At 35.0% G+C, this 27,043-nt stretch overlaps 1 protein-coding gene across 1 annotated transcript in view; it reads right to left on the bottom strand.

The window, feature by feature from the left end:
- The window catches only part of LOC129225650 (uncharacterized), a 40,423-nt gene extending 23,972 nt beyond the window's left edge, over nucleotides 1–16,451 (bottom strand). Inside the window, exons 1-2 of the mRNA XM_054860120.1 lie at nucleotides 16,218–16,451; nucleotides 3,045–3,209 (exon numbers count right to left, since the gene is read on the bottom strand). Of these exons, the coding sequence (XP_054716095.1) occupies nucleotides 3,045–3,171 (127 nt within the window). The 5' untranslated portion in view covers nucleotides 3,172–3,209; nucleotides 16,218–16,451. The remainder of the gene's footprint in view (nucleotides 1–3,044; nucleotides 3,210–16,217) is intronic.
- Nucleotides 16,452–27,043: the final 10,592 nt, after the last annotated feature.

Below are 27,043 nucleotides of genomic sequence, written 5' to 3' on the forward strand. Positions count from 1 at the left end.
ACTTTATGGCAGTTATTGTTAGATAAAACATCGCACAGTTTATTACAGGAACTTTTTTTGTCGGGGTGGGGGGGGGGGGGAGAGGAGGGTATTTTTGTGAAGACTGATTTAAAAAAGAAAAAAAACGGTATGATTTGCGTTTATTTCATATGTTTTGCAATTCTTTGTTGATAAAAGATTTCAATACAATATATCTTCCCTCTATACCTTCAAAAGAGAAAGATAGTTTCTGCATAGTAAATATGTGTTTCCTCATATTTAGGAAGTTTCACAAGTTTTTGAAAGTTAATGAAGAAATTCGTGGAAATGCTCTAATAAAACTTTTTTTTTTTTTTTTGAGCAATCACGATTGCTTATTGTTCTCATTTGACAGTCCTTGACGTTGTGGTTCCTTTTTCAGCTTGGACCAGCAGCACCACCGCCCACCGGCGGCGGCAAGGCTGCGCTGGTCATGAGCACTGTCCCCCGGAATCCACTTCTGTTGGGTGGTGGCGTCCATGTCCACACACGCATGCTCATACACACTCGCCTACACGTGCACGCCTTTACACACATACACAGGCCTACGTGCACACACACAACTATACATACATAACCACCCAGGAGGAGGGACATGCTTGGGGGGGGGGGGAGCCATTTCTAGAAACAATAACTCTAATGAGTAGGGTCTTGTCGCAACTCGTGATCGCGAAACACATAATTTGAATTCAAAGTTTCAGAATTCAAATTAGAGTTGATTGGAGGAAGAGGGTCACAGGTTTTTTTTTCTTTTTTTTTTCTGCTTTTCAAAAAAAAAAAAAAAGAAAAATTATAAGGACTTTTAAAATCTGCAAATGTTAATTCATTACGCTTTAATTGCCCAGCTATATTTTCAAAATAATAGTTTTTTAAACTGAAAATATACGTGCATAAAACGGAAAATATTTATATTATAAACTGAAAACATCAGTTCATGAAACGGAAAGTATCTACATTAAAAACTGAAAACATCAGTTCATAAAACGGAAAATATTTATATTATAAACTGAAAACTTCAGTTCATGAAACGGAAAATATCTATATTAGAAACTGAAAACATCAGTTCATAAAACGGAAAATATTCCGATTGAGAACGGAAAATAGCAGTTTTAAAACGGAAAGCGTCCGTGATAAAAACGGAAAGTGTCAGTATGAAAAAACGGAAAGCATCCGTGATAAAAATGGAAAACACCACTTCTGTAAAAAAACGGAAAATTGTCGGCAACTCTGCTACCAGTACATTTTTCGTTTTTTGAGGGAATTTTAAAATACAGTGCATACATACTTAGTACATACAGACGTCACGAGAAAACTTGTTGTAATTAACTCGGGAATCGTAAAAATGGATATTTCGCGTGTCTATACGTTCTTAGGCATACATCCACGTGTGGTCGGGTCAGAAAAAACTAAACTTTTATTCGGGGGTGAGAAAAATGGAAATTAATGTCGATTTTTGAGTGAAAATTTTTTTACGAATACAATACTTCCTTTTTTGTAAACGGAAGTAACAAGAAAACCAACGAGTAGGCTCCTTTCGCAATTCGTGATTGTGAAAATATTAATTTAAATTCAAGGTGTCAAAATATAAATTAATCCCAGGCGTTGGAAGCTTATGGCTTTTTTTTAATGTGAGGTAAAATATATTAATTGAGTTTCTATGCAAAGTTTTTCCGCTTCAATGACAAATTATGCTAATCTGAAACACTCGTTTAAAAACGAAACGAATTTTGGTTTTACTTTATTTTCTAAGCTAGATATTTTTTTTCTTTCTTTTTACTTCCTGTTACAAAAAAAGAAGTATTTTATTCGTGAAAAAAAATTCACTCAAAAATCGGCCTTAATTTCCAATTTGCTCACTCCTGAATGAATATTTAGTTTTTTTTTTTTTTTTTCAACCCGACCACACGTGGATAAGTGCCTAAGAACGTATAGATCCTTGAAATATCCATTTTGACAATCCCCGAGTTAATTACAACGAGTTTTCTCGTAGCGTCCGTAAGTACGTATGTGCGTATGTATTTCGCATAACTCAGAAACGGTATGTTCTAGAAAGTTGAAATTTGTACGTAGACTCCTAGTGGGGTCTAGTTGTACACCTCCCCTTGCATATCGGGTGTTTCTAAAGGGGCCTTTTGCCCCTTTTTTGGGGAAAATCATTGTTAATTTCGTTGTAAATTCAAGTGGTGTTATAATTTGGCGGACACTTGGTGATACATCAAAAGTCTTTTGGTCGCCAAATTGGCGATAAATTTGACGATTTTTTTTTGAGCAATCACGATTGCTTATTGTTCTCACTTGACAGTCCTTGATGTTCCGGTTCCTTTTTCAGCTTGGACCAGCAGCACCACCGCCCACCGGCGGCGGCGCGGCTGGTCCTGAGCACTGTCCCCCGGAATCCACTTTTCCTGGGCGGTGGCGTCCATGTCCCACACACACGAACGCCTACACACACACACACACACGTACGCCTACACACACACACACACACGAACGCCTACACAGACACACACACGAACGTCTACACACACACACACACACACGAATACCTACCTACACGCACACGCACGTACACAACACTCACTCACACACATGCATACATACACTTACGCACCCACACACATGCGCCTACACAAACACACACGCTCGTGATTGCGAAAACCATAATTTGAATTCAAGATGCCAAAAATTCAAATTAATTTTTTATATATATATATTTTTTTTTTTAAATCTGGTTTCAATTTGGCCACTGTTGATGATATTTAGAAAGTAAACTACTGAATCACATTAAAACTACCAATAATGAGACAATGATATTAAAATGGAGTAAAAGGAAGTCATGTGATGCACACATCAGCTCGTTTTTTTCTAATTGCCTAATAGGAAAAAAAGACACATTTAAAGTATGAGAATGCAAATATTTCAGCATCATAAGTGAAAATATAATACTGAATCAATTATAAGGAGTGAAGCTGTCATCTGCAGGCATTACCACATTACATCAATGAGATATAGTAATGAATTTTTACCACGTATTTTCCTTGTCGCAAAGTGTCCCCATTCGTCAGAAGGTAGCGCTATGAACTGGAAGACGAAAGACAGTGAGCTAACAATGACTGCACAGATTGGAAGAATGGCTAAAAGACTGCAGCACATCTTCGTGCATCACCCGGCATGATTTCGTTGATGTTATCCTATTGTGAGGGAGAAAAAGAAAGAAGAAACTTGAGTAAATAACCGAAGCAAAAACAAGTATTTTAGTATGAGGATACAATTCTGCACCCTCAAAGTCAGGCTAAGCAAGAAAGCGTAAAAACATCGATGTTTTGCCCTGATGTCGCACCATTGCTTCAAAAAATTCATTTGCTACCGTCTTCTTCTTTATCTTTACTAATAATAAAGCGGAAAGTCTCTCTGTCTGGATCTCTGTGACGCGCATAGCGCCTAGACCGTTCGGCCGATTTTCATGAAATTTGGCACAAAGTTAGTTTGTAGCACGGGGGTGTGCACCTCGAAGCGATTTTTCGAAAATTCGATTTTATTCTTTTTCTATTTCAATTTTAAGAACATTTTCCGGAGCAAAATTATCACAAGATGGACTAGTAAATTACGAAATTATCATGACGTGGAATGGGAGAGCGAATGAGCATAGCCAATTGGCGAGAAATTCATCATCCATTATTCAAATATACAGGCGACACGAATGACCTTTTAATTTTCAACTACGGGCAAAGCCGTGCGGGTACCACTAGTTTCCCAATAAAATCCCAATTAAAACATAGAAAAAAATCATGAAATCTCACTTGTTCTTTCTATAGTTTGAAAATGGTAGACCACCCACTTAAAACTAAAATTTTATTTTACTGAACGAATTATTAAACAATTCGCTAAAATAAAATAAAACTACTTTGAGAATACATGCAATATATCGACAGCACGGTTATGCCATTCAGATACAGAAGTTTTGTCCTTGTTTTGGACTCATCAGTCTGGAATAGACAATAACCGAGCTGGAGGCAGATATCTCGTTGAAGCTGAGAGTGCCAACAAACTGGTAGCTAAAATAAAGTTTGCTCACCATCGAGAGTTCTTAGTTGACAAAATGATCTGCACCAATGCTGCAGACAAAGACAAACAAAACAATTCAGAAATTTTCAATGCTAACACCTACGGAAATTTCAAACCGTTTTGTCTAAGAATCCAACAAAAATAAAAAAAATCTTTCGGTATTAAAATATTGAGAAAATTGAACAAATTCTGAATATGTTCTTGATTTCTGTTTCAAGAAAAAGTGTAGAAGCTATTAATAAAAAGCAAATATCATCTCTCATAGACTTCAACATAGTTTAAAGTGAGAGAGAAATGAAATGAATTCAAAGCACAAATGTTTTTACCACAGGGCTGCGGAGTCAGAGGGAAACTCCAATTCCGTCTCCTGTACCCCAAAATGAGTCCAACTCTGACTCGAGGGCTCAGAATGACTCCGCAGCTTTGGCGGAAATGCAGACACGGAGAGAAAACTTTAAACCTTGGAATTTTAAGCCTCAGATCCCGATTCCCACTCCTTTACCCCGCAGACTCTACCGCTTTGGTTTTTACTGTGAAAATATGATTGCTGAGATAATTAGTTTTATTTTAACATTTTAAAGTTTTAATTTACTTATAATACTTTTGGAAATTGGAAATAAATGGAAATTCGGAATGCTTTATTTTTTAACAGGAAGATATGTGCAGACGATTTATTCTTTGTTAAAATTATTTACTGTAGAGGACGTATTATTATTGAGCAATCACGATTGCTTACTGTTCTCACTTGACTGCTTTGATGTCCTATCATTTTATTTTCCCACCGCCACCCTCTGCAGCATCACCGTCGACCGGGTCCTGCTCCTATAGCGAAAGCCGTCTCCAGGTTGCATCCATGTCCTACACACACGCGCATACATACACAACTACACACACACGCACGCACACATACACACACAAACACACACACACACACATACACGAACACACATACACACACCTACACACATACACAAAAACATACACACAACTACCCACACATTCATGCCTGCACACAGACACAAACACATATGCCTACACACACATACACATACCCCCCCCCCCCCCACACCATTCATATACACAACTACCCACACACTTATGCCAGACACAGACACAAACACACATGCCTATACATACATACACATACCTTCTACACACAAACACACATACTCCCCACACACAAACACACATACTCCCCACACACAAACATACACGCCTACATACACACTTGTGATTGCGAAAAACATAATTTGAATTCAAGATGTCAAAATTCAAAATAATTTTTCTTTTTTTATTTATTTATTTCCTAAAATATATTTATTTATTATTATATTTTTATTCTTGGCAACGGGGAAAAAATGAAATCCGAGACACTTTATTTTTGCACAAAAGGAAGTGCTACAAACGCCCTTTATAATTATTATTTTTTTTTTAATTTTTGATAAAATGATCTATTTTAATGAGCTTCTTATTTTCGTTTCTTTTTCATAAACGTTTAAAGAGTTTTTCTTTTGGAAAAAATATATTAACTGCATTACTTGAAAAGAGCTACTTCTTTATTTGCTTGTTTATTTATGTTTTGTGTATCTATTGCATTAGGTGAGAAAGAGGCATATTTTGTTTTTAAAATCAGCTTTTAATGTGAAAAATAATTTGCAATCTTCGGAACTTCTCCTTTCACTTCACTTGTATTTGTTAGAAAGCTCATCAAGAGCGTGTGCTTGTTTTTGAAGTCTTCATTTGACATCTTTTCATCGTTGTTAGTGCTGCCATCTGTAAGTAAACGTCGGTACTGTTACCATATTTGGAATTATCGGGAAGTTATTTGCAGAAGATAGGATTGAAGAATGGTGTTTCTATTATTCACAAACTGGAGCATATTTCTTCTTTTCGAGAGGTGCATTTTCAGTGGATTCCATCTCACGCTGATGTACACGGCAACGAGATGGCCGATATCTTGGCTAAAAAAGGGACTGGTGAGCCATTATATACACCTGACTCTTTGACTTACTTGGAGCTATTTTCTAAGGCTAAAAGAGATGCAAAGTCCTCCTGGACTGTCCCTCCTACACACAATTGGTATAGGCGAAGTGCCCTGGAGGTGCATTATCTCTCAAGTGTGGTAGGCGAGATCAGACGACCATCACTAGGCTCATTAGTGGACACCTAGAAAATCATTGACATATTGCAGTGGAAAAAAGACTTTTCCAACCTGTGTGAAGTGTGCCGACCATCAGGCCACCCCCGAACATATAATGAATTGTCTGGGACTTTCAAGATTGGATTTTTTGTCGGATCCAATGTTGGTGTTGGATTTTATGAGAGTGACAAATTTCATAGACCTGGTTTAGCGCTGCTAAACACCGGAGATTTGCAACAACAGGATTGAAGAAAGAGTGGCAGACTACGGACTACAGGTAATTGAACACTTGGTTATAGTATCATGTGGAATTTTGAAAGTATTTCCTACGATTAATATTTTTATGTGATACTTATGTTCTTTTGTGATACGTAGCAAAATTATAAATAAAAAATATGAATGAACTATGAGTAAATTGATCATCTTTCTTTACTAATAACAAAGCTGAAAGTCTCTCTGTCTATATATCGGGATGTCTGGATCTCTGTGACACGCATAGCGCCTAGACCGTTCGGCCGATTTTCATTAAATTTGGCACAGAAATAGTTTGTAGCACGGGGGTCTGCACCTCGAAGCGATTTTTCGAAAATTCGATTTTGTTCTTTTTCTATTCCAATTTCAGGAAAATTTTACCGAGCAAATTATTACAACGTGGATGAGTAAAGTACCAAATTATCATAATGTGGAACCGTAACATGGGCAAGCAAATGAACATAATAAATTGGCGAGAAATTCATCATCTATTATTTGTAAATATACAGGTGAATCAAGTGACCTTTTAATTTTCTACTACGGGAAAAGCCGTGCGGGCACCACTAGTTATAAATAAATGTGTTATGTTTATGTATAGTGGTAATCCTAGCACGGATCTCACTCTTTGTGAAACGCCCTCAAAATCCTTTCTACTTAACGCCAAAATAATAATAATAATAATCTTTATACATAAAGGGCTAATCTCTGTCCGGATGTCCGGGCTAAACTTCAAAACTACTGGACGGATTTTAACCATTTTTTCACCATAGATAGCAACATAATCGGGGAACAACTTAGGCTATAATTTATTGCTAAAAAACTTAGTTTAAGAACGTCGTGATCGAAAACAGTAAATGTCATGTAATTTCCGCATCAAATGATTAAAGATTAATCCCATTGTTTCGAAAATTCGTTGCCTAACAACAGCAATATTAAAAGTAATCATAATGTAAATTTTGAATCAAGGCCTCTCTGGAGCAAGCATGACATTTATAGCTTTCTTAGGAGTTGCATCCTTATCTTTATACATAAAGGTCTACGCTCTGTCCGGATGTCCGGGGTAAACTTCAAAACTACTGGAGGGATTTTAACCATTTTTCCGCCATAGATAGCTACATTATCGGGGAACAACTTAGGCTATAATTTGTTGCTAAAAAACTTAGTTTAAAAACGTCGTGATGGAAAACAGTAAAAGTCATGTAATTTCCACATCAAACGATTAAAGATTAAACCCATTCGGAAATTCGTTGCTTTACAACAGCAACATTAAAAGTAATCATAATGTAAATTTTGAATCAAGATCTCTCTGGAGCAAGCGTGATATATATTGCTTTCTTAGGAGTTGCATCCTTATCTTTATACATAAAGGGCTACTTCTGTCCGGATGTCCGGGGTAAACTTAAAAACTACTGAATGTATTTTAACCATTTTTTCACCATAGATAGCTAAATCAACAGGGAACAACTTAGGCTATAATTTATTGCTAAAAAACTTAGTTTAAAAACGTCGTGATCGAAAACAGCAATTTCTACATCAAATGATTAAAGATTAAACCATAGACTAATAATAAGAATATAGACCGAGTTATGGCAACCCTTTTGCTGCTCATAAGCCAAACCAAATGACTGGTGGATATCTTATAAACAGCGGGCGTTCAACGCAAACGAGAAATAAAATAAATAGAATTGATGGAACACGGAAGAAGGATCTTTTATGGAGTCCTATTTGTAAATTTGTTATCTTAGTTGTAAATATTTTGTTAATATAGTCAGTTTTTCGTTTAGATAGTAATGTGCAGGCCCGTGTCCAGGATTTCATCAAGGGAGGGGTTTTAGCAGGCCTGTCACTTCAAAACATTTTGTTTTGAAGGGGAGGGGCAAAGCGTTTGATAGATACATTTTATCTGAAAAAACAACAAAATATGTACAAAAATGCTTAAATTCATCATGTTTGCAGGGATGTGCCAGTTGCGACAAACTGCTCCAAAAGACTGCTAAATTAACTTTTCTGCTCCAAAATCGGACAAACTTGCGCCAAAAGTGCGATTTTGCATTTAATGTTGCAGTTCCTTCAGCATATTTGGCAGTTTTTTCAGATTATCATCAAGTTTAGGCATTTGGAGCTTGTTTTTACGATTTTTTTTATATAGCCCCGATTTTTTGCGTATTTCAAAATCCGATTGCATCCGCTTTTGAAAAATTCAATCGTTTTAATTTATTATGTGATCGTTTCCTTTGAGTTGAAAAATTTTGCATTGACAATTATTTTCAACCATTCTTATCTTTTGTTTTAAGAAGAAGAGGACTTGTAAGTTCGTTTTCTTGCCATGCCCACTCAAAAATGTCAAATCTAGTTGCATCCGAATTGATCTAAGCCAATGCCATGTGTAAAAATTAATATTGTTCAACAGTTTTTAATCTTGGGTTTCTTAAGATTTTAGGACAGAAAATTGATCTCTAATTTTGGTTGGAGACACATAAGATAGCAAAAATCGGGGAATTCTAATGCTCTGGCGATGAAAATGCAGACATTTAAAGTTTCTGAGACTCAAGCATTACTTTCCATATTCTGAGCCTGCCTCAAAATTTTTATTTTTATTTTTTCACATGTATTTTAAAACTCCTTTTCTTATGACATCATTTCTTAAAAGCATTTTTTTTTCATTGTAATTTCATTATTAATTTTGTAATTAAATATCAAATAGTTAAAAATTAAAGGTTTTAATGGTTTCCTTTGCTTGATCTTCAGATTTGTTAATCAATCAGCTCAGTATGTAACATATATGACTATGTGTATAAGGTCAAATGTTAGTAAATAACTTACAGGTACCAAAAAAAAAAAAAAAATAAATAAATAAAAAGGATTAATAATTAGTTCTTTAAAACTCACTTGTAATTTGTTGAGGTAAAGTTTTTAAATTTAACTATTCTTTTTTAGCCTTTTTGAATATGTTTTTGAGTTTTATGTATATATATCTTGTGTCTTTTACATATATGTATGAACTACAAAAAAGCAAACAAAAGCAGTGATGTATTAAGGAAAGTAAATATGTGAACTAAATTTAAATCAGTGTAAGAGAGAAAAAGTAGAGCAGGACATGGCTTGTTTTTTGTGAAAAATATTAGACAAAAAAGAAAATAAATAAATAAATATAAAATAAAATAAAAATAAACAAATAAATAAATGTAATTAAGAGAGCTTCAATTAGTAGTTGGAGTGTTGGAGTTGCGGTTTTTTGCATCCTTAATCTCCTTTTTTATCATTTTATCATGTCACACATATTTCTGTGCGTGAAATATACATAGTTGCTACAAATTGATGCAAAATTTAACTTTTCGCTGCTGCAAGCTGCTCCAAATTTGCAATTTTACTGCTCCAAGCTGCTCCAAATTCACCGTTTTACTTCTCCAAACTCACCATTTTCCTGCTCCCAAGATTGCTCTAAAAGCGAGTTTAGGACGGCACATCCCTGTGTTTGTAAAATCTAGGAAGAGGGGTAGAATTGACCCCCTGATCTCCCAAATGACGGGCCTGTTTTTGGCTTCAATTGTTTTTATTCTTAGTTGCATTGTCAGGAAAACACACTTCAGTGTGCAAATAATTCTTCACAGTTTAAGGTCATAATGAGGGGCTTAGCAGTTTGGAGGGAAGGGAGGATGGTTCAAATTCACAGAAGATTAGGTTTTAAGTAATATACTACCTATTCTATAAATGTATTTTACACACAGCAGAACCTCGTTTAGCCAGCGCCTGTTTATCCAGATCAAATTTGTAGAAAAAATATATTTACGTAAATAATCATTTAAAATTATGATTTCAAGAACAGAAGTTTAAATGCGCCAAATACTCGGTTTCATTTCAATTAAGCATACTACTTCTGCAAAGGACGTACAATAAAGTATAGTACTAATTTAGCAAACAATATGATGTACTCTTTGGATGTCAGCCCAATACTATTGCAGCTGAATTATAACTGATGAAGTAATTGAGAAAAAATGGTATGATATAGTTTTGTTAGAAAGCATTGTTTTTTGGTGCAATAAAAGATAAGTCTGCATATTTAAGAATATTATTGATTATTATCAGGATTTTCGTTTATTAGCATTGCCTTTGGTCCTATCTAGTCCGGATAAATGATGTTGTATTGTACATGTAAGGATCGTTATGAACCCCACCTCCCAGAAGGAAATTTTTGGTTGGGCAAGAAAACCTCAGTATTTATCCATTTTACTGCTTGTTTAGATTCAAATCTATTATCTGTTTACAGTGCAATATATTGCAACAAGTACTGAGAAAATTTCACAAACTCTTTTATAACATATGTTTTCAGGTTTTAATATTGTAAGATAATGCTTAGCAAACTAAATAAGAAGAGTTTTGATGCAGATGTAAATTACATTAACAAACGCAATTACTATGCATCTACTGAGCGGCAACAGTTATCGCTTTTTGTGAAACGCCCCAGATCAACACCCCTTATGAGAAGCAATATTAAACAAAGTATTGACAGCCCATTCAACTGTTCCTCCATCTCTGTTTTTCCAAAATATGATTTTAGTTGATTAAGAGAATACAGTGTCGTAAGTTACCAGGCAACTTCAAAGAGAATGCTTTTTAAAAAAAAGTTCTGTACACAAATTTGAACATTAAAGCTAATTTTAAGTCAAATATGCACAATTCTTCATTTATTTTTTTATTTTTTCTCCAATGGGAGGGGTTTAACCCCTAAAACCCTCCCCTTGGACACGGCTCTGGTAATGTGCATTTTCTTTATTCAATTTCAATAGCTCTCTAAGCAATTAAAGATGCAAGCGCCCAAAAAGAATCGGCAAGCGGTAAGATTTTTACCTACAGTTTCAATTTAAGATACCGATTAGTACATTTTTGCGTTAACGCAAAACGTTTAAGCCATTACGTTTACGTCAACGCTGACGTAGCAGTTCCAAATGAAATTAAAGTTCCTGAAAACTGTGATCAAAAACTAAGTACTAATGTCAAAATAATGCTTAACTGAAAGAAAAATAGTTCAATCTCTGCACTTGTGAAAAAAAATTATAATAAAAACACATTACGTCTTAAAATACATGTCGAGTGCCAAACTATAGATAATCCTGCCATCTAGCAACCATGCTGCCAAAGTTTTCGCCGAGCCTCCAACCAGTCACATGATGTATATATGAACCAATTTTTTCATCAGCAAGTCTGGGAAAGCTCGGTCTGTTATCATTAGTCTATGGAAAATCGCATAGACTAATAATAATAAGGTTCGTCGAACGCAACCAAAGCGGTGTGTTTTGAGTTCTTTCAGTTAAAACAGAAAACGAAAGAAAGTAGCGATTGTTTTTTACAATTATTACTGACCCAGGCAACGCCGGGTATTTTTGCTAGTATTAATAAATAAATAAATTTTGATTACGTTAACATGAAGTTCGTAATATTTTCAGAAACAGTTTCATTTTCAGTTTAACTTTCTTGTAAAAGAAAAAGATAGAAGAAACAAGAAATTCCACACAGAACTGCTTTGCCGTACACCAACATTGGTTTTCCAGCATCTGGTCAATATTTTCTTAATCAGCTAACTGCAAAATTATGACAAACATTCCTTTTCAGCAGTTTCAGTTGATTGCTGAAAACATAATATGCATTTCTGATATGATGAAATAGTTACGTAAAAATAAGTAAACGAGCAAATAAAGGAGCAGCAACTTTTCATCAATGCCACTAATATACTCATCCCGTAAAAAATTCTAATTATTAAAAAAAAAAAAAAAAAAAAAAAAAACGAAATCTAAAAAAGAGCATTAAAACAAATATATTTTATTTAAAAGACTCGGGATTTATTTTTCTCCTGTTGCCAAAAATTAGAGAAAAAAACGTATATTTTAGAAATTAAATAATAAAATGTCTTTTTTTCCCTGAATTTATTTTCGTCAAAATCGTTTGCATAGCTCTTTCTTTGATAAAATAAAAATTAAAATAAAAAAAAAACTTTTAATTCCTACTGCCAAAAATAAAATAAATAATCCAAAACTTGAGAGTGAAAACAAAAATAAATCATCTTAACAATCATTATTTGATAGTAAAAACCCAGCATATGAGTTGGAGTTATGGAGTTTGAGGCCAGGGCCGCCGAGAACCAAGGTATACCGGAGTTGGTCATTTTCTCTCCGAGCCTGAACTTCTGCCAAGACTGCGGAGTCGAACTGATATTGGGGTATAGACTCGGAATTGAATGCCACGGAGTTGAGGTAGGGGGTTGGTCATTTTCTGTCAGCCCTGGTTATTTGCCCTTTGTATTTATTTCGTTTTGATTCAGTTATATTTATCCCTTACTTGCGTCAATTTTCAGTCTACCAAATAATTACCTATTATTCTTATGCTTTTTCAATTCTTTCTTTTTTTTCTTTTTAATCTTTGACAATATAAAATTGGCATACTTTAGGGCAGAATATGAAAAATAATCTTTGAAACAATTTAGACCAACCGGCACAGGCGTATCCAGAGGAGGGGGAGGAGAGCAGCTACCCCCTTCCAAAATAAAAAGAAATCAATTTAAAAAATAAAACAGTTCATTAAAAATAATAATAAAATAACTGACGGTCGCTTAAACTTTTATCGATGAGTTTCGCTCTAGTAATTTTTTCAATGATTTTAAAAGTGTTTATTTCTTCTTTTGGAGTTCATTGAAAAGGGATAGTTATTGGTGTTCAGTTGGGTTAGCACTTCAATAACACTATGAAAGTAACGCCGAAAACACTTACTTTTTCCCACAAACTCACACAAAAGTCTTTCTTTTGCAAAAAAAAAAAAAAAAAAGATGTGTCGCACACTTTTCACTTTTCACTCCAGGGACCCCCCGTATCTACCACTATTTGTGATTTAACCAGTTGGATGAAGACGGCTCTGATTTTTTGGCTTAGACCAGATGCCGAGCAATCCCTGGTCCAGCACCCACAAAGGCATATCCTTTCAATTGGAGGACTTGGTGACAACGAGCATATTTAACGTCCCCCAGTCACCATTAATGAAGCGACGCCCCTCTCCAAGCACCGTGAAAAAAATTAAAGTGCCTTGCACAGAGCCACAAGCCTATCATTTCATAATATTTTGGGGCGAAGGGGGACGGGAGGGGGGAGGGCGTTGGAACAAAAAGGTTGCATTTTGTATAGAAAAACTACAATATACATGAACAAATGCAAAAGAGCTTGATTTTCAAAATATGGGGGGGGGGGGGGGGGTGGCCTGCCTCCCCCCTCATCTCTTTTCCATATTTAGCTGGATACGCCCTTGATTACTGATAATTCAAAACTGATCTTAACTGCTTGAAAATTATTGTTTTCCTCCTTTATTCCTAAAAAAAATAAATTGTTAACTTTTCTGTTCCAAACATATTGCTCACTCTACAAACTTTTCTTTCTTTCTTTTTTTTTTTTTCTGGTTTTTGATGAAAAGATTCTACACATTCACAGAATGAACAGATGACTCTCCAGTTATGATTCTTGTGCTGCCCTCTGTGAGAAAATTTACTAAACAATCCCCTTTTGAATCACCGTTGGGTTTGTTTGACTTTGAACATATGTAATAGACAATTTTTAATAATTGCATTCAATTGTATTTTAGTGTCTACAATATATATATATATATATATATATATATCTTTTCTAAACTCATGAGTTTTGCTTTTCAAATTGACTCTAGCCTCATAAAGCATATTCCTTGCACCTTGCATACATAATACCATCATAAAATAGCAACGCAAGAAATATTGCATTGTATTTGTTTTGAAGCTTAAATTACCCTAAGACCTCAACTAAAAGTTTTCAATAAAACTATAATTTCTTTAAATGTAAATAATGGATTCACCACAGTTTTCATTGAATAGTAATCTTCCAGTAAAAAATCTTCAACCGATCGTTAATTTTTACCTTTGAAAAGAGAGGGGGCCCCTTTACTTTTGGAAGTGAAGGACAGTCGTACTCATGTACGAGCCGCCTATGTATTCTTACTAATCCTTATGGAAGATGAGCATTTGAATTCAAATACGACCACCGTTTTCTCCATGACCCACCACTTTCTGAGTGTAGCCTCAGACCCTGATTAACACGTATGTCAATTGGGGTTAGTCCCAGGGACCCATAAGGTTTACCCCCCCCCCCCCTCAAAAAATACGTTATATTGCATGTTAGATAATTTACATTTATTAGGCTTTCAATACAAACAAAATAATCGTTCAAATATTTTTTCTTTATTTTCCTCACTGTTTGTGATTTAAATTAAATGCTTGATATATTATTCTCGTGACAAAATTTCTTTTAATATTATATTAAAATCATATTGCAGTACAAATAAAATAAATTAGGTAGGCTCATCCGACAAGCACGAGAAAAGGATCGGCTGCGGGTCAGTGGCGCACTCAGGAATTTTTCAACGGGGGGGGGGGGGGGGGTCCAGGATCGAAAATCCAACTTTCTCATCACCTCCCCACTTTTTATGGTCCGTTTAATTGTTTTATTTTCCAAATTAGAAACCAAAACTAGAAATTATTAAAAAAAAAACAAGTGTCAATATTTTCAGGTCGTAATTATTTGTTTTACTTTGTATATCTGTTTACGAAACATTATTTAACGCAATCAATAACTTTTAATTTATGTATTCATTGTTTAGATATTAGTAAATCAATTGTTTTACTTAAGCAGGCCATGCTTGCTTAATGAAATTATTACCAAGTGTTTATGACACCTCAAAATACTTTGGGGTAAAAAGTCTAGTTCACGTCTAAGTGTTTCTTCGGGGAAAGTTATTGTGTACATAATTCATCAAAATCTTAAGAAAAACATGATTAAGCTGTTAGATTTGCGCATCAATTACCACTCATATGCTCTTAAAACCAGGTTTAGCTAAATTTTGTACTTTTTTTTTCTTTCATTTTTTGCTGCCGCTAAAAATCCTATAGGTTTTAGTTGTTGTTTTTTTTTTTGCCCCCCCCCCCCTCCCCCGCTTTTCCATCCCAATCGCCGCCTCTGTTGTTCAATGATGACAATATTGCAGAATGGAACTAGAAATTTTGCCGAATGGGACTCCAGATGTACCGAATGATGATAATTCTGCCGAATCAAGTTCCAACTTTTGCCGAATGATGATAACTTTGCCGAATGGAACTCCGAATGTACCGAATGACGTTAATTTTGCCGAATCGAAATCCAAGTTTTGCCAAATGGTGATAACTTTGCCGAATGGAACTCCAAATTTCACGGAATGATGAAAATTTGGCCGTTTTCTGATAAGTTGGCCGAATGGTCAGACATCATTTTCCGAATAAGGAAATTTTTGGAAGGGCGCAGTGACCTCAATGACCTTTCATCTGGGCGTCCCGGAGACTTGTATTGCTATTTTAGTTGAACCAAAGACTATTTGAATTATTTTTCAAAAATCCAAAATTTATTTTCATTATTATGCGTATTTTACCAAGAACGGGAAAATTCAGATTATAACGCTTAATTATTAAGATGTCACCGATATAAGTTTCATAAAGGCAAGTTCTAATATAAATTCAGTTCAAATACAAATACAAAATCTTTAAATTTGAATTTTCAATACGTTTTTTGCAATTTCTGAAAGTAGAGCAGTCCACTTGTCACCCCGAGGGCTTCAATTTGACGCATTATCTATAGCTGCTGTATTGTAAGTGTAACAAGATTAAATCAATAATCATATGCTTAAAAAAAAAAGGTAAGCGACCTACCTTTTCACCTTGAACTGTCCTTCAGTTCATGCAGATGCTTTCAAATCTGTTTTGAATTTGATCATTATCCCACAAAAGCACAAATCTTCTGAATTTACGTCATCCTAAGTGTCCAGTTTATTCTACAGTATTGACATCACTCAATTTTGATAGACGCGACAACTTGACGACCGATGTTAAAAATAACGTATTGCAGAATATTTTTCGTCACACGATTACTAATGTGAATGCTGAAATGAGCGCCTGAGAAAACACAGATGGTACAGTTTCTGTTTTTATTTCTCTTTCGTCTTCACTTTCAACAGGTGGGAGGGCCTGAGGCTTTAACCGTATACGGTAACAGAAGTTTCGACTTCTTTTACGAACCGGTTTTTCTGTCAACTAAACGTTGCTTCCAACCGCCAGTGAACTTTTTTTTTTTTTTGAAAAACAAGTGGATATTTTACTTTTATTTTTTATACCTACTTAATGACCGATTAGGCTCCAAAATACTCGAATGAAAAAAAAAAAAAAAATTCTCCTTGCAAACCGATGAGTTCATGCCGAAAAACTGGCTTTCAAATTCGCACTCAGCATTTTATGATTTATGACATTGAAATCAACATGTCCCTTGTTAACAAGAAGTTTAACTTTTGTGATTTGAAAAAAAAAAAAAAAAAAAACGTATTTTCGAGAATATCAACATTAATTCTCTTTGATAAATTTTATGATAAGTAATTCGACTTCCTGTTAATTTTCAGAATATCCATCTCAAAACTGCAATGGGATCGTTTCCGAAATTTTAAAAGTATTTTTGTTTAGTTTATTTTTTTTCTGAAAGAGCATGCTTAAAAACATTTTTTGGATAATTTGGCAAAGTTTTGTATTTTTTAACAATTATTTTAATCGGTGCGCAGATTCAATTTCATTTTTCACACTTCTGCATACGACATCACAAGCGATGAAATGCCATTCGCTGATGCCATTAGCGCAGAGCGTAATATTTAGTTCGCTTCTTCACTCATATGTAGTAGCAATGATATGATTAATAGCAAACGTATCACGCAAATTTTATTTCGCTTCTGAATTATCTTAACCTGGAAACGCGGTAGACAGCAAGCGTAAGCATTAAGTGCGCCAGCGGATTTCGCGCCAAAGTACATTACTTGTGACGTCATCAAGACCACGCTTTGTTTAAAAAATCGGATAATTTAAAAAAATTATTAAAAATTAAATGTTGAGAAAATAAAAGAATTTTCTGGGTTCATGTTTCTTTTTTTTTTTTTGCTCCTTCTATCAACTTCAGTGACTAAAAGTAGTACTCTTGACTAAAGGAAACAACCTCATTGCTATTTATAATTACAATAATAATTTTTTTTTGGTATCATTTCAGGCGAAAGACTGTACTACGTCCTGACCACTAACGCAAACCGAATTTAACTTTGAAGGAGTGTCAGTTCGTTAGTAAATAGACTCTATGCATAAAACTTACCCATTTTCCGGGCAATGGTACTGATAAAATAATTTTTAGAAACACCTGATCAAGATTAAATTATTTTTGTTGCAGAAAAGCACGCTATGTTCTACGTTGTCTACAACATTTCTCGTATATTACACCAAAATGTTGGAATATTTTACTTCCTTGATCGAATATGTTAATCCTTTATCGGTTTAGTGAATTTATTTTATGTTTCCATTCAATGTTTTGTTCATCTGGTTGGTCACTGAAGTGGTAGGATGAGGGGGAGTTCGGGGTGATGTCTTCAATGTTTTGTTTTCCTTTATGTCATTGGAGAAGTTTCTATTGTAGACTGCAATTTAAATTCAAAAGTCAAAGCAACTTACCATTCGGAAAAGGTGAAAATATTTAAGCTTCAGGAGATGTCTAATAAAGAGGGAGTTTGAAATGAAACAACTAAATAAATAAATAAACCGAATAAATTAAAAAAAAAAATGTTTGCCGTTTTAGGACGCAGTAACTATACTGGTGGACAAAATTAAGAGATGGAAGGCATTTTCCCAAATATCTCAAGAAAAACTGGATAAAAATAAATGAAATTTGGTATGGCTATAACTTATAGTATGACAATAATGTGTGCAAAGCAAAATTAAAGTGCCATTCATTGGCAAGAGTTTTGCCAAACGTCCAATGTGGACTGAACTTCATGATGAAAGATGGCAATGAAAGTGAGTCTTGTATGGTGTGTGGCCGCCTTTAGTATGGTGTGGTCACCTCTGACAGATAGACAGCATGCACAACGAGTATGTATGCTGTTAATAAGAGAGTTAAGGAGTGCTTGTGGAAGACACTCCCATTCATCACTCAGAGCAGTTTTTAGCTCCGGAAGGGTTCTGGGCGGGAGTTTGCGTATCGTAATATACCTCCCAAGAGCATCCTAACCAGGAAACATCACGATCAAGGAAATTCAAAAAAATTCCAAATTGGTGGCATTCGAAAGAGCATTGGAAAACATGTTTATGACACTGAAACTACGTGCCCTCGTGACCACGTTATCGAAATATGATGTCTTAAAAATTGCCGAAATTTTTAGTAAAGTCGCCAAATTTAGCGAGTTTTGTTCAGAAATGGAAGGTACGGCGCGAATTCAACATCTGCATCTGACAAGACATTTCACTTCCATATTTGGTCACCACCAAAGCGCGTGAGAAATATCGCATTAATTCTTTACTCGGGGTGACTACCATGGCGCGGGGTGTCGTGGCACAGACTGCGGCATTGAAATTTTTAGGGGCTTGTGTTCCGGGATATTAACGTGCAACTGTATAGGGGAAAACGCCGCAGCCCGAAATATTTGTTTTATTTTATTGTAAAAACAATGGAATTTTTTGTTATTCTTAAGACTGTTAAAAAACTGATGTTTAAAACTTTTATGCTTCTGCGGGTGAAATATTTCCACTGAAAGAGTTTATTCGATGATGAAACTGTTTTGAAAAAAATATGATAACCGTAGAGAAACGGTAAACACACTTTAAAGTCTTTTTTTTTTTTTGAAAAGTCGTAAATCTGAAGTCTTCAACAGTATCTAAATACGAAGAAAACGACATTTTTAAAGATTTCAAACCATGTTCTCAAATTAAAAAAAACGATTTTTGTCAGTTATTTTCAGTGTGTTTTTCGTTATGTGTATCGTTTTCAAGTTATGTGTAAACCCTCTAACAAGTCAAATAAAAAAAAAAAAGCTGTATTGATTTTTATTTTGCTCGAATTTGAATTCCCTTTTAATGTGAAACATAATTGATAAAAGTGACTTCAGTATTTTTAAAAATGACTAAATAACATGCAATATGATGTGCATTTACGTTATAGCGACTTTCAGTTGCAGTGACAGACTTTTTCGAACTACAGGTGTTGTTGTAATGAACGTCGACTATAAAATTTTTGATAAGAATCTGTTATGAAGTAATTTCCCACATCGTTAGTTTTGCTGTGCAAATTTTTGACATTTACTATCCGTTGTTTTCTTTTTTTAATTATTATTTTTTTCGATTTTAAATTAAACATTTTCGCTAGCAGTGGTCAGACAATAAAACTTCATGAATGATAATAACTTTTGAAAAAATAAATAAGAGCTGGAATACTACAATCCATGATCATGTTCTTTCAACATCAAAAACTATCCATTTTATTTTCAATATATAAGCTTTAATAAGCATGTTTTTTTAACTTATTTATATTACTTCTCGTACATAATTATTAATTACTTACAACACATTTCATTACAAAAGTACAAACTTAAATTAGTTAAGTAAAACACACTTGAAATGCACTTAAATTCTGAAATGCATTATTATCACGATTACAAAGTTAAATCCTACGTTCAATTTCGTTATAAAGTTGTAGCTCCTCTGGATAAAGCTCTCTAGTTTCCATTTCACAGGCTTCATAGTTACTTTTTAATTTTACCCACACAAGTAAAGGGTTAATTCGAAACATCGTTTACGCGCTTTGCAGATGACCAGAAATGGAAATGAGAGTCTTGCTAGACGCAGGCGATGAAATCACGTGGTATTTTCCATTTCTTGCCAAGTCTTTAAATTTGGCGAATTTTCGTAAGATTTCGACAGACTTTGACCCCCCATATCTCAAAAACAAAAGGACGAGGGCACACAATATTTGGGTCAAATTTTTTTCTAAAGATACTCTTTCGAATGCGACCATTTTTAACTTTTTTCATGATTACTGAACTCGTGATGTTTCCTGGTAAGCATGTTTATTAGGGTTAAGGTCAAAAGATTTGGCTGGCCAATCCATTCGATGAATGTGTCTTCGCATTCCAGATACTCTTCAACCAGAACAACTCTATGAGGTCGGCATTGTCGTCCATAAAAACGAATTCAGGGCCAACAGCAACCCTGAAAAGACGCACATAGGGTTGTAGGATCTCCTGCCTGGACCTCTGGGCAATCACGGAAGCAGTGCTAAACACATGGAGTGGTGTGCGGGTATCTTGCATGATCCCTGCCCAAACCATCAATCCTCCAGCAGCATAATGGTCCCTTTCCATGATGTTACTGGGATGGTATCGGATCCCAGGTTTCCTCCATATGAATATTCGCCGAGAATCAGGTTGTAGACAGAATCTGACACACTTGAAATGCACACTTGAAATGCAAATTGCAACCAGAGAATCAGGTTGTAGACAGAATCTGGACTCATCTCTGAAAAGAACATTAGCCCATTGGAGCTGTGTCTTGTGTTGGTGTTGTCTGCACCATTGTACACGGTCTCTTTTGTGACAGGGAGTGTGTATGATGCAAATGGGGGCCTTCCTGGAATACAATCCTCTTTCACCGACCCTCCTGGCTAGTTGCTTCGAGAAAAACGCGTTTGAAAAAAAAAAGCTGCTGTGAATGTTTTCTTATCTCTACAATCACTTAAATACTCATACGTATATTCTTGAATAGTTTTGCTAACATTTTACAACACAAAAAAAGTATATTTTTTTACCTGTCTGAACTGGTTTCGCCCCTTTAGATGGAAACGGTTAATGAAATAATTTCACATTTATATTTTAATGAAATAATGTCCGTTACCTTTCACTTGACGCCTTCTAAAAGTCCCCTTGCAAATATACTAACTCCCAATCAATAAGAGTTCCGAAGACATTTATTTCCAGCTCCAATCGAACGGTTTTTAGTAAATCATATTTTATTTCATTATTTTTACATTCCATCTTTTTTTACTTGACCCCTTCCGATATCTCAGGATGTAAAGAAGGCACTTCTAACGGCCGCCATGCCGACGCCTGTTAATATATCGCAGCACCTTGGCTATTAGCGATACATATTCAGAGCAGCACCTGTTGGAAATGGCCATGCCCTGCTTTATCAGTTTCGCAGATTTCTAGGGCAAAAATCTTACAATGAGAAAGACGCTGCAGCTGCCGAGGCTAATTTCCTAGATGTTGTGGTTTGCGCTTATCCTGGACAGTTGTAATGGTTGGGTAAAATATAAAGCTAAACGTCATACGTTTAGATTTACCTACAATCAGAATAAGGGTCAGATATTGCGAATGTATAATCCAGATAATTATGAGGTCATCTCTCAGTTCTACCCAGAGGCGTATATATGTTTTTATTTTGGAGGATGCCGATATAATCAAGATTAACTCCCCCCCCCCTTTTTGAAATTTAATTTTTTTTTGCTTCTCTCTCCCCCCCCCCCCACCAAAAAAACCACACCCAATAACAGTGCCCTTATCTTCTCGTTTTTCTCTAGGTGGGGGCAAGAATTTCATACTTTCACCCAGTGACGCAACCAAAAAAATTGTTTTCGGAGGGCATTCTTAAAAAATTCTCGCTTCTGATGGGGAGGAGGGGGTCCGGGGTTCAAATTTTTGAAATTGTAGTCTTAAAAACGCAGTTTTATACGGTCTCTGGTGATGCTACGAGGAGAAAATTTTCTGGGGGAGGGGAGGGGGTTCTGCGGAATTTTTAAGAAATTGAAATTCAAAAAACGCCATTAGAAGCTATATTAGTTGACGTTAGGGTAATGAGCGGAATGGGACTTCTTGAAGTTGTCCCCGACGGGTTTTTTATTAAAAAAAAACAAAAAACAAAATCGATCACCTTTCCGTCCTATTTTTCGAAATTGAAGTTCTAAAAACTCAGATCAGATTAACTTCGATGATGACGGGCAGGGCAGTACTGGGGCTCTCCCACAAAACTATTTTTATATTGAAGTCCTAAAAAACGAAGTTTTAAAGAGGAATAAAATGAAATTTGGAGTTCTATTCGGCATCTTGAGAATTTCCGCCCCCCCCCTCCAAATTGAAGTTCAGGGAGCTCCTGACCTCCAGAATGGAAGTTTTGATCTTACTTACTGGCTTGTTTAGTTTAAAAATTAAAAATGTTAAATTTTAAATTCCAGCGATATTGGTTTTTGAAATGCTTGAAATACAAATTTTACTTTTAAAAAGTAAAAGCTGCTTAAGATTAGCTTTAAATGAACGCAAACGATTTGTAACCATGGGCGACTGAAATTTGTTCTTTCAATAAATATTTAAACAACGAACTAGACTTAATCTTGTCGTCATGGTAATCTGGAAAAAACAGAGCAGCATCAACCTCGGTCAAGTGAACTTAATAAGCAATTATTGATTCCCCGAAAAAAGAAAGAAAAAAAAAAGGAATAAATAACTTCAAGAAAAAAGCTTGTTACTGTTTTCGGACATCAAAATTTCAAAATGGTGGTGTTGAGTCGGCTTTCGTTTTACGGTGATTTGAGTACACTGGGGGTACCTTTGCGAGTTTTCAGAATTTTTTGTGTATCAAGCCAAAACGGACCACTTATCTGTGTTTTAAACATTACCAATACCAATATTGTTGGTATTTAAAATTAGACGCTTAATTTTTAAAGCAAACAAGCCATAAAATAGGTTAAAAATTTTCTTAAACTCAAAAAATAATTCTCAAAATAATGAAATTTGTTAATTGTAAGGAATATAAACCTGAACAGCAAAACTTCATCTAAGTAGATAATTTCCAGATTACTAATTCGCATCCTCATTATATATAATAACCAATGATCGAGTAACACAACTGACGTCATCAACAGTGAAACTCGCTTGATAATTTGATAATATGTTTTGGTAATGTGTAACATGCTGGGAAAGGCTTTATTGAGACAAGGCTGAACTCGATCCGGTAACTTATCTGTTTTACTGGTAAGACTGTGTCATTTCAGAGGAATGAAGAAACGAAAAAGGGGTCAACAACGAACGCTATTTACTGGATTTTAGTATTCATCCAATGGAGCTAGGGTTAAAATTTCAACTATCAAAATATCACCAAACAGGCAATTGCTTTGTTCAAATGTAGAAGCAATTTTCATTCGTCATACCTTGACGGGCGATTTTTTAACCTCTAAAAAAGAAAAAAAAATAATAATTTGAATTTTGACATCTTAAATTCAAATTATGTTTTCCGCAATCACGAATGTGTGTATGTAGGTGTGTGTGTTTGTGTGTGGGGGATATGTGTGTTTGTGTGCAGGGGTTATGTGTATGTGTGTAGGGGTATGTGTATGTGTGTAGGCATATGTATTTGTGTCTGTGTGCAGGCATGAATGTGTGGGTAGTTGTGTGTATGTGTGCATGTGTTTGTGTGTGTGTGTGTGTCTGCAGGGGCGGCAAATAGGGGGGTCAAGAGGGGGCGGTCGCACCCCCAAATTTTTTGAGCAGAATGATAGAAAATGGGTGAATTCAATTTATGTGAGTCGGAAATCAATGTTCATTAAAAGAAATCTCGCTGGTTCTCAGCAATTATTTGATAAAAATCGACACATTCCCAGACTAGAAAAAGTGTTTTTCGTTATTTAGATGATGACTTAGAAATTCATGAAGTATTTTCGGCTTTTTCAGAACATAAAAAACCGATAGAGAATCGTGGTTAATTTTAACTAAAGAAGACACTGCCTCATAAAGGTTAAATATTTCACACTTGTGTGCCCAGTGTAACGATATTATGCTCAATGTGAGAGGCTCGTGAAAAGTGGTGTGGCAGCATGGTTTTCACAAGAAAATTCCAGGATATTTTACATTCACTTTTACGCTCATTTTTAAGTGTATATTTATTTAATCTTTCATGGAAACTTCTTAAAAATGCATGTGATTATTGAATAAAAAAAGACATATAAACCAAATACCTTTTATGGAGCTCTATTAATTATGTAATCGCGGAGTGATACGAGATAATCTTTAAAAGTTATAACGATGAAAACATTTCTCTATAACTTCAACAGTGATTTGTTGACTGGAAGAATTATTGCAAAACGATTCTTTCAATGGTGAAAAAGCTCATGCCCTTTAGCATGTATGACTTCGTTTGAATTTTTATCCAATTTGTTTGCATCGGAAAAAGGTTTTTGAAAAATGCTTTACTCTATTAAAATCTATATCTTCAATCCGCTACTCGACTATTCAAACCACAGTTCAATTTACAATTGATTTGTGCACCATACTACTACAGTTCAATCTACAATTGAAGCTGAAAATAGATTTTTATAGATGTATATTTCAATCAATCGTGAAATTTTTCAAAAAAAGTTCTTCCTCTGAGCCAATTTTAAAGAGGCGCAAAAAAAAAAAAAAAAAAAAAAAAAAAAAAAAATCCACATGATGATGTGAAGACAAACATTGATTTTTGAATATTTTGTATGAAGTAATAGATTCAGTTTCGAATGAAGTTAACACAAGATTTGATGATAATTATTTTTCTGTATGGTTGGCTGGGGTTATGGTTATTTGGATTGGATTTTGAAAACGAAAAGTAAAATGTTTCAACTGTGAATAAAATTTTTAGCATGAGGCAAGAAAAATTACAAGCAATATACTGACAGAATAGCTTTCACATCCAGAGATTGCAGTTTCGTCCTTGTTATGGACTCATAAGTCTGGAATAGTGAATAACAAAACTGGAGGCAGATGACATCTCATTGAAGCTGAGAGCGCCGACATGACTAGATTATTCAATGATGAAAAGTTTAAGCCCCTCACAGTTCTTGAAGTAGCCTGGGTGATTTTGAAGAGCAAGATATAAAAAGTGTTTTCATACATTACTTTGTGTTACTTCAATTATTTTTTAACTCTTACAATCAGCTCCGCTAGTAGAGAAAGAATTTTTTTTTTTTATGTCTCAGAAAGTTAGAGAAATATTTTCGAAGCACAAAGGCGGGGGAAAAAAAAAACCTTTTCTATTTAGCTGAACTGGCAAAACAGCACGACATTGGGCACTGATAGATTAGTAACACGATTCCCTGCTCTTCCGAATTAAAAAAATCATGCATTATAACTTTTCCAAAAGGTCTAAAAACTTTAGTAGCGAGATGTTTTGTATAACTTTTTAGTCAATGAATCAAAATTTTAATTGTTTCTAAACAATAATTTTATTCATACTAAACCGATTTTATGACAACTTCTGGTTAGCTAATGTGTGTTAGGTTTCGCTTTGGGGTTATACATATTTAAGAAACTCGACCCCCCAAATGAAATGGTGAAATGCCGCCCCTGTGTGTCTGTGTATGTGTGTATGTGTTTATGTGTGTGTATGTGTTTGTGTGTGTGTGTCTGTGTAGTTGTGTATGTATGCGCGTGTGTGTTGGACATGGATGCAACCTGGAGACGGCTTTCGCTATAGGAGCAGCATCGTGAGGAGCCGGTCGACGGTGATGGTGCGGAGGGTGGCGGTGGGAAAATAAAATGATAGGACGCCAAAAACAGTCAAATGAAAGCAATAAGCAATCGTGATTGCTCAAAAGACAAAATTAGTCAGATGCTTCCATAGGGCGGCCCCCAGTGCCCCAGTTTCGCCGACATGAAATTTCCTCCCCCCCCTGTCTTTCAGTTCCAATCATATCCTTTAATATATTTAAGGGGGAAGTGGGAACATTTTAAATGTCAGCGAAACTGCGGGTAAATCTCCCAAAGTGGTTGCCGCAGGGAGAAGCGAAGGTATTTCAATATAATAATATAATGCAGTCAAACCCCGCTATTACAAACCGTCATTGGACTGACTTAGGAAATCGCTATAACCGAGGGTTCGCTACATCTGATTTTTATTTTTCATTTAAAAAAAAGCCCACACTTGCTAAGATACTGCTATAATGAATATCTTTATTACACGATATTTCTATAAGTAAAATATTAGTGTAGTCGAACCTCGATTTAACGTATTTAACGGGACCGAAACTTTTATACGTTAAATCGGGGTATTCGTAATATCGGCGTGTGAAAAAAAATGCACTTACGTTATCTATAAGCCTAATAAGTAATTGCGCATAAATATCCAAAAGAAGAAAGTGTATACTTTTTTTTCAGTATTCCACGAATTATTACACACTAGTTAATTCGAAATTTTAAAATACTGAGTAATAGGTTTTGACAATTTCTTTGATACGTGACTGGAAATAATTCTCTTTTGACTTCTTGGAGAAAAAAAAACACTGTGTCATTTACAACCTGCTGCATGAGATATGTTTTTACAGTTTCCAGGCCATGTAAAGCATTTCTAAAAGTAACAGTTTTAATAGGTTTCATTATTGCTTTCTGCATCAGAATCACTATTCATTGGCTGCCTCCTCGCCCGTCAAAAAATTGCAAATTCTAATAAAAGTGTTTTTCTGCTTCGAACAATATGGATATGTCATTTAGAAAACAATCCAATATTTCCTCACTCAAATTTACAATTTTTTTTTTTTGGCTGTTGAAATGATTTGTTAATTCATGGTTTAATATTAGTTAAATAGGGGTTTTTGCTTTCATTTTAGTCGGGGAAAAATAAAAATTCGCTAAATCGCGAAATTCGTTAAATAGAGGTTCGTTAAATCG

This window comes from Uloborus diversus, chromosome 7, assembly GCF_026930045.1.
Source record: "Uloborus diversus isolate 005 chromosome 7, Udiv.v.3.1, whole genome shotgun sequence".
In the NCBI taxonomy this organism is placed as follows: domain Eukaryota; kingdom Metazoa; phylum Arthropoda; class Arachnida; order Araneae; family Uloboridae; genus Uloborus; species Uloborus diversus.